Here is an 18,109-nt window from a genome sequence, read left to right as displayed (position 1 = left end):
GGCAACAAATTGGATAACTTAGATGAAATGAACAAATTCCTAGAGACACAAAACCTTCCAAGAGTAAACCACAAATAAATAGAAAATCTGAACAGAATAATAAGGAGTAAGGAGACTGAATCACTAATCAAAAGATCTCGACAGAAAAAGTCCTGGAAGTGTCACTGGTGAATTATACCAAACATTTTAAAGAAGAACTAACACCAATCCTTCTCAAACTTTTCCAAAAAATTGAAGAGGGGAAAATACTTCCTAATTCATTTCATGAGGCCATCTTTACCCTGATACTAAAACCCCAAGAAAACTTAAAAACCATGATCCCTTATGAATATTGATTAAAAAATCCTCAACAAAATACTAGCAAACCAAATTTAGCAGCATATTAAAAAGATTACAGGGCTTCCCTGGTGGCGCAGTGGTTAAGAGTCCACCTGCCGATGCAGGGGACACGGGTTCGTGCCCCAGTCCGGGAAGATCCCACATGCCGCAGAGCGGCTGGGCCTGTGAGCCATGGCCGCTGAGCCTGCGCGTCTAGAGCCTGTGCTCCGCAACGGGAGAGGCCACAACAGTGAGAGGCCCGCGTACCACACACACACAAAAAAAAGATTACACACTGAGATCAGGCGGGATTTATTCCTGGAATGCAAGGATGGCTCAACATATGCAAATCAATAAAATGTAATACACTATATTAACAGAATGAAGAAATCCATATGATCATCTCAACTGACACACAAAAAGCATTTGACAATATTTCACACCCTCTCATGATAAAAACACTCAACAAACTAGGATCAAAGAAAGTTACTGCAACATAATAAAAGCCATATTATGAAAAACTGCAGCAAACATCACACTCAATGTTGAAAGACTGAAAGCTTTTCCTTTAAGATCAGGAACAAGGCAAGGATACCGACTTTCATCACTTCTATTCAACACAATATTGGAAGTTCTAGCCAGATCAATTACGCAAGAAAAAGAAATTAAAAGCATCCAAACTAGAAAGGAAGAAGTAAAATTATCCCTGCTTGCAGATGATATAATGTTACAGGTAAAAAACCTATATTCCCCCCCTCAAAATTGTTAGAACTAAGAAATTAATTCAGTGAAGTGGCCACTTTGACCACCAGCAAAGTCAATACACAAAAATTAGTTGCGTTCTGAACAGCAACAATGAACAATCCAAAAAGGAAATTAAGAAAACAATTTCATTTACAATAACATCAAAAAAGAATAAAATACTTAGGAATTAACCAAGAAGGTTAAGGACTTATAAAATGAAAACAAAAAAACATTCCTGAAAAAAATTAAAGAAGACATCAAAAAAAGGAATCTCAAGCCAGATTCATGTACTGAAAGACAATGCAATCCTTTTCAACATCCCAATGATATGTTTTTGGGCAGAAATAGAAAATCCTATCTTAAAATTCATATAGAATCTTAAGAGACCCTGTATAGCCATACAATCTTGAAAAAGAACAACAAAGCTGGAGGAAAAAAGTGGAAATCACATTTTCTGATTTCAAAGCTTACTACAAAGCTACAGTAATCAAAACAGTGTGGTACTAGCATATGACAGTCTATATATAGACAAATGGAACAGAATAGAGAGCCTAGAAATAAACCCTCATATACATGATCAAATGATTTTTGACAAGGTTACCAAGACTATTCAATGAGAAACGAACAATCTTTTCAACAAATGGTGCTAGGAAAACTGGCTATCAATATACAAAGTAATTAAGCTGGCTCCTTATCTAACACTGTATATAAAAAGTAACTTAAAATGGATCAAAGACCTAGATGTAAGAGCTGTAAGTATAACACTCTCAGAAAAAAACACAGGGCAAAAAAGCTTCGTGACATTGGATTGGGCAATGACTTCTTCAATAAAGCACCGAAGGCACTGGCAACAATAGAAAAAATAAGTTGGACTTCATGAAAATTAAAAACTTTTGTGCATCAGGGGACTTCCCTGCTGGCAGAGTGGTTAAGAATCAGCCTGCCAATGCAGGGGACACAGGTTCAATCCCTCGTCTGGGAAGATCCCACATGCCGCGGAGCAGCTAAGCCCGTGCACCACAGCTACTGAGCCTGCACTCTAGAGCCTGTGAGCCACAACTACTGAAGCCCGCGCACCTAGAGCCCATGTTCCGCAATAAAGAGAAGCCACTGCAATGAGAAACCCCTGCACCGCAACGAAGAGTAGCCCCTGCTCGCTGCAACTAGAGAAAGCCTGCACACAGCAATAAAGGCCCAAAGCAGCCAAAAATAAATAAATTTATTTTTAAAAAAATGTGTGCATCAGAAGACAATAGCAACAGAGTAAAAAAGCAACACAAGGTGGGAGAAAATATTTGCAAATCATATATCTGATAAGGAATTAATACCTAGAATATGTAGAGAACTTTTAAAACTCAACAACAAAAATAACCTAATTTAAAAATGGGCAAAGGAACGGAATAAAACATTTATCCAAAGAAGATATACAAACGGTCAATAAGTACATGAAAAGATATTCAGTATCACTTAAGGAAATGCAAGTCAAAACTATAATAAATACTACTTCATTCACACCCATTAACAGAAAGTAAGTTTTTCGGAGGATGTGGAGAAACTGGAACTGTTGTGCACTGTTGGTGGGAATGTAAAATGGTACAGCAGCTCTGGAAAACAGTATGGCAGTTTCTCAAAAAATTAAAAACAGAATCACCATATGATCCAGCAACTGAAAGTGGGGACTCAAAGAGCCATAATGCACATCAATGTTCACTGCAGCACTACTCCCAAGAGCTAAAATGTGGAAGCAATTCAAGTCCATCAATGGAGGAACAGATAAACAAAATGTGGTATATACATGCAATGGCTTCTTTTCAGTCTCAAAAAGGAAGAAAACTCTGACATAGGCTACAACTTGTATGAACCTTGAGGGTATTATGCTAAGTGAAGTAAGCCAGTCAAAAAAGACAAATACTGGGCTTCCCTGGTGGCGCAGTGGTTGAGGGTCCGCCTGCCGATGCAGGGGACACGGGTTCGTGCCCCGGTCCGGGAAGATCCTACATGCCGTGGAGTGGCTGCCTGTGAGCCATGGCCGCTGAGCCTGCGCGTCCGGGGCCTGCGCGTCCGGAGCCTGTGCTCCGCAGCGGGAGAGGCCGCAGCAGTGAGAGGCTCACGTACCGCAAAAAAAAACACAAATACTGTATGATTCCACTTATGTGAGGTACTTAGAATAGTCAAAACCAGAGAGTCGGAAAGTAGAATGGTGGTTACTAGAGGCTGGTGGAAGAGGAGAATAGGGAATTATTGTTTAATGGGTACAGTATTTCAGTTTTACAAGATTTGAAAAGAGTTCTGGAGATGGATGGTGGTAATGGTAGCAACAACATTATGAATGTATTAATACCACTGAACTGCACCTTTAAAAATGATTAAGAGTAAATTTTTGTGTATCTTACCACAATTTAAAAAAATAATAAAGTAAGATGCTAAGAATGCCAGGAGAGGGCTTAGATATTGTGGCAATTTGACCCGACTGATAAACTCCTGTGGTTGTTTATCCATTCTTCTTTATCTCTCAGATGTTAACTCTGAGAAAAACCATGTCTTGCACATTGCTACTTAAGACCCTTAGTATTTGGTTCAAGTACATTTCTAATATGCTATGTTAATCGTTTAATACAAAATAAACTGCCTTTATTTTGTATTAAAATAAAGTTTTACATAATTAAAAAAAATCAAGCCAATCAGTAAAAAACAAACTCATCTTCTAGCTTTTTGTTCCAGGTAAGTCATACCAAAAGAGGGTGCTACTCCCCTCATCAAAAAAGTTGACTCTAATTTTTATTACTAAATAAAAAAATAAAATAAAATAATTACACTAAAAACAACAAAATAAGGAAATAAATAGTCACAAAAATCTTTGCTTTCAGATAAGGTCAAGACTAATGACAGAATATGTGTGTTGCTAGCTACCAATGTTACCTTCACAGCCAGAGCCAGGGAACTAACTACCTACCAGCAGTGACATCATTTAAAAAAAACACTGTCCCATTGCTTCTGCTATCTACCAACTCCAAAATTCTAGTTTGCTTCATTATATCCATCTGCCAAATTAGTTTGGCTTCTAATATTCAACTTTTTTAGCACAAAAAGAGGGTAAAAGTAAGTATATTTCATAGCTGAAAGTATTACTCAGTGATTCTAGCAGATCATATTTGAATTAACATGTCTTTCAGATCTGAATTATCATTTGTCTTTAATCTACTAGATCTTTATTTTCAATAATGGGCATCTATTTTTTCCAAAAGGATGGTTTAAAACACACACACACACACACACACACACACACACACACACACACACACACACACACAAGTATACCAATACTCACATATTTTAAACTATCCCTTGGATTAAAAAAAAATATAAATAGACATAGTGCATGCACATCAATTTGCCAGACAGGGTCCCTGACAGGGACAAAACATAAGGTAGAGAATGTTAACAAGCTGTGTTTGTGTTGAAGAAAAATTGCTTTACTGATATTAGCTAAGACAATCTTTTTTACCCAAAAGTATTTAAAATATAAATCACAACATTAAGAAGCCATTTGGAGACTGATATTTATATATTTTCTTTTACGTGGGACACTTGCTATATAAGAATATTTTATTGGTTTCCTCCAAACTACAGTCCAAACAATATTTCTCTCAACACCTCTCATCTATGTTACTTATGGTACGATGTATGCAGAGTCATCTACCACAACCAGATAGCCTGGTGAGATTGACGGTCATTTTGCATTTATCATCCCTATTTCATTTTTCAACACCAGAATACTTCTCGATTGTTGCATATAAATGGAAACATTGTCTTTAGAGTACATGTAGTTCAACATACAAAGAGAGAGATACCAATTACGTGTTGTTATATATAAACGTGGGTGTGTTTATATATACCATTACACAATATAATACAAATGTATATTGAGAGATATCATTTCTTTGCCCATATTAAGTCTTGCTACTTTAAAAGCTAACCAATTTGCAAATTGTGTTACCTCCCTAAATCACTTTGTACACCTATACAGCACTTTACAATTCAAAAGCACTACCAAATAACTCAATTTACTCTTACAAAGTCATGCAATCTATGACTTAAATATTCCTTCCCTCTTTTTATGAAGTTAAATGATTTACCCAAGGTCATGCACTGTAGGGATAAAGCTAGAATTTAACCCAGACTTTAAGACTCTGTGTTCTCTTTTTACTATGTTACAAGTGATCCAGCAGAATTAGCTCTGAAGCCTACCATGAAGGTCTGCAACAAAGTCAGATCTATTAACATCAGCAAGTAAATTACTTAATGTACCTTAAATTGGTACTGAAATCATCTGATAAAAAAACCTGTTCCATACTAACAGTCTCATTGGGTCTTTAAATTCATGGAAGAATTTTACCATACCATAAAAGTATCTCATGTGCTCACAAAGCACTTATCTCAAATCTTCTAAGTTTGATAACCTTAGCAATCAACTGAAATTATACTGATCTTCCTTTATCTGGCAAGTAACTGACTGTATGAGATTCAAAGCTATATCTCCAACTGCCCACTAAACACATTTTATTTAGACATACCATAGGCATGCCAAGCTCATCAAATCCCAAACTGAATCTGCCTCTAAACCTCTTCTTACTGCATTCTCTACCTCACTTGGCAGTACTACAATCTATCTAATCTAGTTACCCCCAGCAGAAGCAGTGGCAGTTATCCATGGGATCTCATGCCCAATCCATCACCAAGTTCTATCAATATAATCTGTGGAATTTTCCCAAACAATCCCCTTTCATCCTTCCCTGCAACCATTAACCTAGAACAGACCCTAATTACTGTCTGCATGGGTAAGTACACAGCTGCCCCTCAGTCTTCTTCTCTATAGTCTTGCCATTCTCATTTAGAACCTTCCTCTACACAGAGTGACCTATTAAAAAAAAACTTGTTTTGCTGAAAACTAATCTGCAGAGGTGCTCTGAGAGGAAGGAAAACAAAGGTCATGCCAGAGATTTATAATACAACTTGGCATACCAAGAAAGATGAGAAATCCTAAATCAAGAAATAGCAGAACTTACTTAAAACTAGAATTTCATAAGTGTATTAGATCAGAGTCCTTTCTCCACCTTCCTATTAATAGCCTAAAACAAAACAAAAAAACACTTTGAGAAATGCTACTATAAAACAAAAATTGTGACCATGCCACCTTTCTTCCTTATAACCCCATCACTTTGGGATAAAGTCCAAGACCATCAGAACTGGTATAGCAGACCCTGCCTAACTCTAAGCAAAAGCTCCAGTCTTATCTCTGACTACAGAGTTCCAAACGATGTGTAATGCATGTATTATCTCCTACAATGTTATGCCTTTGTCCTTTGCCTCCAGCAGTTCTCTCCTAAAGTATCATGTGTCCTCCCAAGCCTAATTTCTCACTTCTCAAGACTCACTGAACTCAAGTAACACTTTATCCAGAAAACTTGCTTGACCACATCAGGTTGAATTATGTACCTCTTCTCCATCTTATCAAAATGGCTCACCACACACATCACTCAACACATTTTACTGAAATTATCTTTTTAAGTACCTATCTCCTTATCAGACTGAAAAGTTACTCCTGAAAGCCTACCCTAGGATGTTAGAACCTGGTTAACTCACCTTAAATTCCTTAGGAGCCAGTTCAGTGCTACACATACAGTACACATCTTCCTCAACTTATGATGGGGTTATGTCCAGTTAAATGGTTGAAAATGCATTTAATACACCAAACCTATGGAACATCATAGCTTAGCGGAGCCTACCTTAAACACACTCAGAACACTTACATTAGCCTACAGTTGGGCAAAATCATCTAACACAAGCCTATTTTATAATAAAGTGTTGACTATCTCCTGTAATTTATTGAATACTGTGAAAGTGAAAACAGAATCACTGTATGGGTACAGAATGGTTCTAAGTGTATCGGTTGTTTGCCCTTGTGACAGAGTGGCTGACGGGGAGCTGTGGCTGGCTGCTGCCGTCCTGCATCGCAGGGCATCATTTGGCCTATCACCAACCAGGAAAAAGATCAAAATTCAAAATAAGGTTTCTACTGTATGTGTATCACTTTTGCACCATTGTAAAGTTGAAAAATCCTAAGTCAAATTAGGTCAGGGACCATCTGTAGATATTAAATGCCTGTTGCATTTAAACTATTTCCCACTGAAAAAAATGTTGCTTCTTGATTTTCTGTTTATGTACTGTTTCAAGGTAACCTGAAAAAAGAAGAAAGACTTGACCATGACAGAATCACAATTTCATCTAATGAAGCACTAAAAATAGGATATAACTTCCCTACTAGATCTTCGTGAGTCAGGTCTCTTACTTATCTTACCTAAGTTCTATGAATGCCCAAAGAACCCCAAACTTCCCACACTAATCCCCTCCAAATTATACAAGAAGGCAAGAAAATAAGTCAGAGGATTTCTTTCTTTCATCACTTGCCTCTAGCTCGAAATGTCAAACCCCATTCATAGTTAGCATACTTATTTAAAATTTTTAAAGCTGCTAGCTTTAGCTAGCAGCCCATGGGTGAAAGCAATGAAAAGGATTTTAACATTATGTTCACAACTAGTTTATACATTACAATTCAAATAAAGTATAAACTACACATCTAACATTAGGCAAAAAGAGGGTTACAGCTACTTGGTAAGGAAGGTGGATTGAACACACAGATTTAATTTTACCCCAGCCCCAAACTTACTACATTGTTGTTGTTTTTTCCTTTAAGGCATAATCTCACAAAAACAAGGAGAACTGAAGAGGCAATAAAACCAAATTTTGGAAGCAGGAAAACAAAGGAATTGCTCTTATGAGCATAGATGCAAAAGAAACAGAATGTGGAAATATATTATACTGGAAATTGTATATGTGTATACGAACATATGTATGTGTGTGTATCTACTGACCAATCAACTGATTGATCAACATATAGATTTAAAATACTCCACAACCTAACTGGGTTTATTTCAAGAGGGCAAGATTTATTTAACATTAGGAAATCGAACAATATAATTCACCACATGAACAGAATAAAGGAGAAAATCCATTTGATTATCTAACATAGAGAAAATATACTTGAAAAAATTCGACTTTCATTTATAACAAAACTCTTAGCAAACCAGAAACAGAAATAAATTCTATTAATTATTGGTTAAGGATTTCAGTACAAGAACTATAGAGCAAAAATCTACCTAATGATGAAAACAAAGACTTCTCTTTGAGAACAGGAATAAAACATGAATGCTTGTGTTTACTATTCACGTTTCACAGTTTATTAGATATCCTAGCCAGAACAGTAAGGCAAAAAAAAAAAAGAAAGAAAGAAAGGCGTAAAGATGGCAAAGGAGGAAATAAAACTATCATTTACAAATGATATGATTATGTTCATAGAAAATTCAATGAACTACTGATTATTAGATAAAGAGTTTAACAAAGCCACTGGATAAAAAATCATCTAAAAAATCTACTTGTAGACATCAGCAAGAAACAATAAAACTGAAAATTACTGCTACATAGAACTAAGAATGGCCAAATTTTTAAAGTCTGAAAATACCATGGGGTAGCTAGGATATCATTTTTTGCCCCTCAACTCCAAATCTACTCTCACTATCTGCCTGTGATAATGGAGGTTCACTCTGTAAGCACTTCTCTTTTACAGCTGCGTGGTGTTCAGCCCTATCCGTAGAGGATGCCATAGAGTTAAATGTTACTAATTCAGACTGCTGTTTCCTGCCCAACAGTGTTGCTCCACTCTCGCCTCAAGGGAGCGTTTTCTGCTTGCTCAGTGACTTCTAGGCAGAAGGCTGGAAGAGTCTTCTCCAAGAAATCTGACCAATTAATCAAAAAGACCTAAAATACTGACACTTGGGTTCCCCATTATGAGAGCTACTCAGGTGACTCTACAATGAAGTTCACAGTTGACAAGCCCCACTCACACTCAGAGCTTTCAAATAGCTGACTTTTAATCACGAGCAGGTAACCAAAGACAATAAGCCTAGAAAAAGAGCAACTCAAGGAAATAGAAACTACTCAGATGGAAAAAAAGACATATTATTAGTATCTCTGGGGACAAGAGAAGATTTATCAATTAAGTAAACTCTTAGAAATGAACATGATAGTATAAGTAAAAAAAAACTCAACAGGAAGGCTATTAGGAAAAGCTGATGAAATTTACCAGAAAGTAAAGCTAATAGAAAACCCAGCGTAGATGATTAAGAGCAGATTTAGACAACTGATGGAAAACTGTGGGTTGAATGAGTTTTAAGTACACAGAAAACTAAGGAAATGAAAAAGACAACTGTTAACTCTAGGTGGTAACAAAAACTGGGGCAACAAAGGAAAAATAATAATTAACTACATGGCTTATCTCTGCATAGTATACATATATGTTCAAAATAATAATGTAAACACTGAATATTGACATAATCAAAATTACAAGATAACTATCTGGGAAGGATAGGCAGTATATGTGTGTATGGAGTGGGGAAAGGTAGAAGAAACAGCAAATTCCCCATTATCTACAGTGGAAAGTTAACAGATAATGCCTAAACCAAACCAACAAACAAAAAGTAGTATAATTACAAGAGCATGTAATGATAGAAATTTTATTATAACACCAAAAGGATCAACTAACAATTAAAAGTAGTTGACCCTGGAGAGGGAGAAAAAGGTGAGAAGGAGGCTAGGACGTGCCATTTTGTCTAAAAAGAAAACAAACAACAAAAACCCTTGTAAACCTAACTCTTTATGTTCATATACAACTTTTATTAAAGTATAACCTTAAAAAAATTAATAGCTTGCCCACATTATAAAAATAAACTAGAAAATATGATTTTTTAAAAAAGATCACATTCACAATAGCAAAAAAAACTTCATACTTAGGAATAAACTCAACAAAAATGTACAAGATGTGGATTAAGAAACTACTGCTACTTAACTGGGGGACCTAAATAAATGTAGAGATAAGCAGTTCCTAGACTGTGAACATATCAGTTCTTAATTGGATGGATAAATGTAAACCCAATTATAACTAAAAACTACATTATTCTAAGGATTACCTGGAATAATAAATGCACAGCATTATCAACAATGTTTCAAAAAATATTTTGCTAAGTGATAAGCACAGGTTCAGAACTATTATCCAGTGAGATCCCAATGCTAAATGAAGGCATTATGGGTGACTTTATATTTTCTTAATTTTGCTTATTTGTATTTTCTCTTTTTTAAAATCAATGTAGGAGTACTTTTAAAATAAATTATGTTATTTAAAAAAAAAAGAAAGGCAGTTAATAGGTTAATGAGTCCAATAGCTCAGACCATATCACACAGATCTACCATATCACATAATCTCAATAATGAACTAAGTTTCTTTGTTTTGATTCCGCTGATGTCTTTTTATCCATACCATTATAGCAATAATAAGATGGCCAAGAAGGCAAAAGTATATTTAATTAACCAATTTAAGGATGAACAAAAATCCAGTACTATGAGTTCTCCAACAAGGACAGCAGAGAGAAAAATGGAAAGAAAGATAATCCAGTAGGTCAAAAAAGGAGAACTTCCTCAGGATCCATACAGTGTGATATTGAGAGTTTTCTTCCCCTAGGATTCTGTTTGTTTTAAACCAAATTTATTTTAAGATCTCCGTGAAAGAGAAAAAGTTTATTATTTCCATATACATATGAACTGAGGCAAAGAGCAGTCATGTGACTTGTTTGAAATTATACAATTAAGTCAATGGCTGAACTGTAAACAGAACCTAGGGATACCCGACTGCTAGTCTGATGCTCTAACTAATGGATCATGCTCCCTGCTATGTAATAGGACTGTTTCCTTTAATTACAATTTCTTCATTCACCATCAGATTATCAGCCAGAGGCTTTATCATTGGTTTTGCTCTTCTTGTATTCATGGCATTACTCCAAGAATATGAGATTTACATGATAAAAAATATAAAGACCACTGTTTATGTATCATACCAAATCTGAAAATTCCAACCAGTGTGACACAGACAGTTCACAAGCCTGCACTTAATGGCACATTTATAGGTAAAACTGCAATTTTAGCATCCATTTTGGGCTGGTCAGTGACCTGGAGAAAATTAGTTTTGTTTTTATAGAATCACTAATGTCAGTGCACTTAAAATCTTACATTAGAGCATTCTATGGTCTCATCAGTCAACAATATTCACAAATATGACCTATATATAGAAGTCGAAAGGGTAGCAGATTTCAGAGCATTTGTGATGTTGGGAAGTAGAATAAGATAAAAATCATGACATGCTCTTACACTCTATCCTGAAATCTATAAGACAAAATTGACTGGGTAAACAAGTAAGTATCTGAGAAGAGGTGTGCAGTCACTTGTCTTTGAGAAGCACTTTGTGTTTCTTTGGCACATATCACGGCAGCAGTAGTAGCAGCAGCCTTGCCCTTGGTGCTGATTTCTTACTACTCTAAATGCCTCCTCTGAGCCAGAATACACTGGCTGTTGCTGATCATGCTGTGAGACACCTGCACTGGCTACTAGGCTTGTCATGACGCACAAAACCCTACCATCTTCAGCTTGACATTGTGCAAGTTATAATTATTCATCCAAATGAATATGTCAGAGCAGCAGCAGCAGACCTCTCATCAGAGCAAAAGAAAAATACATCAAAACATTATCAACCCAGCAGGAAGACAGGGACCATAAGGAAAATTACCCATTTTTAATATGGATGCCACAAAGCCATGCCTATTATTTTACAAAAAGAAAGGAAAATAAAGATCTTCCAAGTTTAAAGTCCAGAAACACTGAATCCAAAGAGGAAATGTACAAAAAGCAGACAAGGAATTTTTTAAAATCAATTATCTGGAAGCTATTTACAATCTTTTAAATATAAGTTTGCTATTAGACTACAATAGTAACATTTATTTCGCTTAAGAACCACATCTGTTTAAAAATTGTTTAAAAAGAAAAAAGATGGGAACTCCCACAAGCAGAATTGTGTCCAATAGGTCAATGATAAAAGATACACAGCAAAGAAGTTTGATGTTGCTTCATATTTCCAAAATGTAAACTAACATTGCCAACACTTTTATCACATCTAAAAAGACTCAAGAGTTCATACTTGCTGGCAGTATCACCAAAATGCTTACGATGTACAGCTAGACTCTAACAAGAGGCAAATAGTATATTTTGAAAGTTTTCTGAATTTTAGTGGTTTATGTAAAAGAAAAACTGAAATCACCCCAGACCGCCACAAATGAAGATAAATCCAAATTCTTTGAGCATATATAAAATAGGCAAGTGTAAATACAATTCCTATCTCATATTTAAATATGAAAAAAAGTATAACTTTTATAACAGACTTTAGGAGAATATCTTTTCAGAACAAGATATGGAAGATATTCTCATTCGATACACAAAAAGCAGAAATCACGAAGAAGAGAGTGATAAATGTGACCACACTGAAACGTTAAACTTCTGATTGAAAAAATATATCATATACAAAGTTAAAAAACATGCCACAGGGAGAAGATACTTATATCCCATATAACCAATAAATAACTAGTATTCAAAATATGTAAGAAATGCTTATAATAAAACACAAAAATTTAAGTAGGCAAAGATAAACACAATAATAATGAGTATCAGTTTTTGATAAGAATTAAGGTCACACTAAAATCAGACTAAGACTTAGAAAGGATTTGGGAAAGTAGGAATTACTATGCATTGCTGGGTAGGAGTATAAAGTTATGCAACCGATTTTAGAAGATAACTTGGCAATATTTTGTAATCTCAAAGAGATGCATTCCCTACAATACAGCATTTTCACCTCTAGGCATAAACCACACTAAAAGTCTCACATATGTAAAAGGAAACACAGAAGAATGTTCACTGCAGCACTGTTTAAGAAAGAAATTGTGAACAACCATATAAGTAGGGCAATGAATAAATTAACTGATGGATTCATATAATGAAAAGATATAAAGCATTTAAAATGATATAAGATCATGGGTAAATCTCAGAAACAATGTTGTATAAGAAAGGTCAGACTGCAAAAATACTATAGAATATGGCATAAACAAATGTAGCAAAAAAGTATGCATGGACAGCATACACACCAATTCCAGTCAAGTGGTTTACCTCTAGAAAGGGAAAGAAGGAAAGAAAGAGGAAAGGAGAGAAGCAAAAGAGGGGTAAAGTTTTAGGTCCCAGAATATTTTATTTCTGAGAGACAGAGAGAGAGATATCTGAAGCAAATGTGACAAAATATTAAACATGTCAAATTTCAGTTGTGGTTAAAATGGTGTCCAAATTTTTATCTGTACTATACTAAGAATTTTAGTATGTTCTTTTAATTTAAAAAAAGAATTTATGACATTCCAGTTACTACTAATTAATTCTGTATTCTTAAAACTAATACAAAATAGAAAACTTGACGTATGACCCAATTAAATCTAAATCTGAATTTGAATTAATATTATAAACACTTATTCCATACTTACATGTGCAAGGCACTGAGCTGGTGTTAAGTAGGGATAGAAAATTCAGAAGAAATTGCCCTCTAAGATTTTCTAGTGTTAAAGTCACAAACTAGTTTTGCTAAATGGCAGGATAAGGTAAGTGCTAAACAGTCTTTTTGTGGAGATGCAAACTTTTTCACAGATTAAAGTCTGGGGAAAACTTTTATGATTATCTAAATTTAAAAAACTAGGAAACTCATCAAAAACATATTCCCAAGGTTGGATCTTGGGATTTTAATAAATATTAAATTATAATTTAGAGATAGCATATCTGGAAAGAGTAATACGATCTAGGTACAATGTTATATCATGACCTCACATAATACATAAAGATAAAGTTTATAGAGCCAAATAGAAAATGTATATTCATGTTTTTTAAAAAGTATGCAATTTATGTATAATTCCAATTCTTTAAAAAACAATCAAAACAGTATTTCTTATACACTTATAACATATATCAGAATATCAAAAGCAAATCACAGGGTTTTTCCTCCCCTTTATTTTGCTGTGTTTTCTTGATTTCCATTGGAAGGAGGGAGATTTTTGTTTTAAAAGAAGAAAACAAGAAAACTATTTTTAAAATATATATGGTATGATTAAAATTTGACCCTTCACAAGACCATTTAAATCCTCTTAGGCTTTTTTTTTTTAAAACTAACTTCATATACAAGACAATTATTACTTTACTCTATATATTATAATTTAAAATATAAGTATAAATTTTCACTTGAACCTACCAAAACTTCATAACAAAAATAAGGGTAGTCTCTATTTAGAGAACATTTGTAAAACGTCACTAGGAATTTTTGTTTCGCTTTGCATAAGAACAGAAAGTTTCTCTTCATTTTGGTATCAATTTACTTGGTGAGACAAGGACTATGCCTGTCATCATTAGACTGTTCTTTGAATCTAACCACCATTCTGCCAGATCTTTAAAAATCACACACGTGAATGGTGATGATAGAACTGTTGATAATCATACCATATTTTAGCCACATAATGGTACAATTTACAATGCATTCCTAAATACATTAACTTGTTAAATATCAGCAATGTATTGAGAAATTGACAGGAGTAGAAGAATCTCCTATATTCTTTACTCAAAGTAAGAATGTTCCAAAGCACTTACAAAAACAATATAGTCTAAGTTCAAGGATGAACTAAGGACAAACACTTTAAAACAATAAAAACTGAATAGAAATGGCAGGGTTTATATTTTCAGTCGTAACTCATTCTCTGAAAAAGATTCTCTGACATTATGTCTGAAAAATGTCACCCAATTTTTAACCTACTGCTCACTGCTTTTATAAAGAGTTCCTTAGGATTTAAATTTAAAGTAAAATTTCTGTCAATAGAGCTTCTTCAAGTTTAACACTCTCAAAGTCCTGTTTATAAATAAATGCTTAAAGAAAACTGAAAAAAATCACTTGTAATCTATAATGGCCACTTATAAGTAAACAGAACGTGCTTTTTAGCTACTTAAAATAAATTTAAGAATTTACCTGTGGTGTCCAGGAAACAGAAAACGAAACAGGAAAATCCACAATACAATCTGGTGATTCTGCAGGGTACTATAAAAAAGCATAAAGTTAGGTCATTTTTGCTTCGGTGTGACAATTTCACATAAAATATTTTCAAAAAACTGAATATATTAGAAAAAGTATTATTATAAATGCAAATGTATTATATATCAATATTTCCATTCTATTACTATAGAGATATTAAGAGCTGATTAACAGTCAAGTTAAGCTCAAAAGGTACAAAGTTTGGTGATTTGGGGGTGCCAAACCAACCGGTTTTGAAAAAAAGACTAATGAATTAAGTCAGTGTCAGGTCAGCTGCTAATGTGATTTGAGGGGTAAACCACACTGAATCTCAGTTTCTTTATCTTTAAAGTGAGAGATCAAAATGGTTGATATTTAATTTCCTTTCAGTCGAAAATTTAACCTCGAATAGCCTCAGACACTTGTTAAAAGAGACAATATTTGTTAAAAGAATCAAGAAATGCACAAAAATGAACACATATAATTATCAATTAAAGAAGTATCTTCCACAAAAAAGCATTTAATTTTAGCAGAAGATAAATAAAAAGAAACAATGAAATGTCTCTGGCTTATTAAGGGAAAACAATAGTTTTAAGAAAAATCTTTTCATGGTTGATAAATAGAAAATTAATTACTCAATAGTTTTATACAAAAAATAATAGTCATAGGACTAACCAGGTTTCTAAGTTAAGAAAGACAAAAGGTAGTTTTTCTTAAAATCAATTTTGTTATTAGAGAATTGTACTACATGATTTCTCTAAGATTCAGTCTGGATTCTTGAAAGTCACACGTAATTTTTAAAGTGCTCATTTCTTTCCAATACAAAGCTAAATTTACTAACATGAAAATTAGTTTTAGGAAAACTCCTTTCTCTCATTTGACAAAATGTTTAAAATAAGTTTTAGACTTTCACTTTTTTCATCCTCTTATTTTTAACTACTTTGTTGCATAGCAAAAGGGCACAAAAAATTATCACTATAGTATTTGTCACAAACATCAGCCCATTTGAAATCAATGCTTGGAAAAGAATTAACATTTAGTTACAATGACAGTCTGGTTAAAAATAAACCTATCAAGGTATACTCTGACTAATGGTATCTAGCTATGCAGAAGTGATAACACAAAGGTAAATATACAGGAAACCATATAGAAATATAACAGTGCTCTAAGTTAGAGGAAAAAAAGAAAGAAAGGTCTGGCTGGGATTACAGAAGAAGCCCTATTCCAGACAATTCAAACTATTAGATGATGTACGTCAGATTATAACTGCTGCAATCACTGGAAAAACTACTTGTACACTATTTTTTATAAGGCATGTGATTATCTCAAAGTAAATGCAGGCAGAGATCTTAGCTTTCTCTGGTTTCTAGTGCTGCTAACTAACTTGTGACCTTGGATAAGTCACTGAACTTCTCTGGCTGTTTTATATGTAAAAATGATGGAACTCAACTAAAAGCACTGTAAAATCTCTTTTCCCTCTAAAAAATGTTAATATTCTGCAAAAATAATAATGCACACTTAAAACCTCCTTGGGTCAAAAATGGAATATTTAGTTCACCTTGAGTTGCTATTTATCATCTACTGAGCTGACAATGAACAATATCAACTCTCTAACTTAAACAATCATCAACCCAGTTAAGAGTATGAACTTAATGTTTACTGTATACAGAGTAGATAAACCAAGTAAAGTGTCTTAACTTTGGAAGTCATTAAGTACGTAGGGCACATTATGTTAAAAGAGAATATGATCCTACATTCAAATAGGGCTCAGGGTAGTAAATGGCACATATGTACTGATAAAGAAAGAGATCCACAGGGAGTTAAACAACAAGCAGGTTATAATAAATATAATATGATGCCACATATCTGAGATAACATTCAAATATATATTTTAGGTGTAATTATGCAAACATACAAATATGTATATAATAAATGAGACTGATCCATATGTTTGTGGCTTTACTGTCTATGAGTTAAATGTATATATATTGTGTTAATTATATTCACTTCCAAGATCAATTCTGTTTATATAATATAATAAATGCTACATAACTGTATCGAACCTAAAAAGCACAAATTTATACACTTCTGGATGATTTAACATGAATTATGCAGTAGCATCCTAGATACTCATTTTTGGAGTTGTTTGTATTGTAGTACTAACTACAACAGCGATAACTGAATATTGTAAAATGACTGTCAAAATTCAGATTATTTTTCAACAGTAAGTTATAGGTATATACAAAGCCACTAGAGACTAACTGCCAAAAGCTTCACTTTAGAAATCCAGGCGACAAGAACAACAAAAGCTCCACCTAAAGAAACTAATTGAAAAACAGAGTAATTTATAATTTTTCATTAATATAGTTTTACAAGTCTCAGTTGAAACAATTCAATCAAATCAATAACTGTAAGAGAAAATAATTATTATATAATATTAAGTATATATTTTTGTCACAAACAATATTTTTTAGACTCTATAGTATACTTTTCTATGGAAAAATTTAACCCAACCCAAACTGTGATTGGACCCCCCCCAGCAAAAAAATACACACAAATTACGGCAGATTACAAAAACAGCCATCAGAGACAGAGTGCCCAGCCTCTGAAACATATCTATGATTCGTTTTTCAAGTAGTTCCGATCTTGGCCAAAGCTAAGGAAGCCCTAGGCTACTTCTTTTTTGAAGGAAGACAAAAATTTCATCCCATGGTTTAGGATGAACTGTAAATACTGCATAAAAACACACCTATAAAAATGACAAAATTCAACTGTTTCTCATTGTATTTCTTTTTGATTTATATACTTACTTTTAATGGGGGATGTCTAGACAAAATTGGTATTGTTTTCCTTGTGGGTTTTGGGAGACAGTGAGGTAGAGTGGCAGAATTGGGAGAGTATGTATTCAAGAATCAAAACAAATGCATTTCTTTACTACGTATCAAAAAATATCAGATAAAAGAAATA

General features: G+C 33.9%; 1 protein-coding gene across 3 annotated transcripts in view; it reads right to left on the bottom strand.

Annotated features, from left to right (window-relative positions):
• The window catches only part of FANCL (FA complementation group L), a 78,314-nt gene that overhangs the window by 25,602 nt on the left and 34,603 nt on the right, over window positions 1-18,109 (bottom strand). For all 3 annotated transcript variants that reach the window (XR_009521449.1, XM_060026559.1, XM_060026560.1), the window contains one exon: window positions 15,101-15,169. Coding sequence is in view for 2 of the 3 variants with exons in the window: in XM_060026559.1 (XP_059882542.1) it covers window positions 15,101-15,169 (69 nt within the window). In the remaining variant the exon portion in view is untranslated. The remainder of the gene's footprint in view (window positions 1-15,100; window positions 15,170-18,109) is intronic.

Source organism: Delphinus delphis, chromosome 12, assembly GCF_949987515.2.
Source record: "Delphinus delphis chromosome 12, mDelDel1.2, whole genome shotgun sequence".
NCBI classification, from domain to species: domain Eukaryota; kingdom Metazoa; phylum Chordata; class Mammalia; order Artiodactyla; family Delphinidae; genus Delphinus; species Delphinus delphis.
Note: the sequence above shows the minus strand (reverse complement) of the source record. Positions and strands in the feature narration are given on the sequence as shown.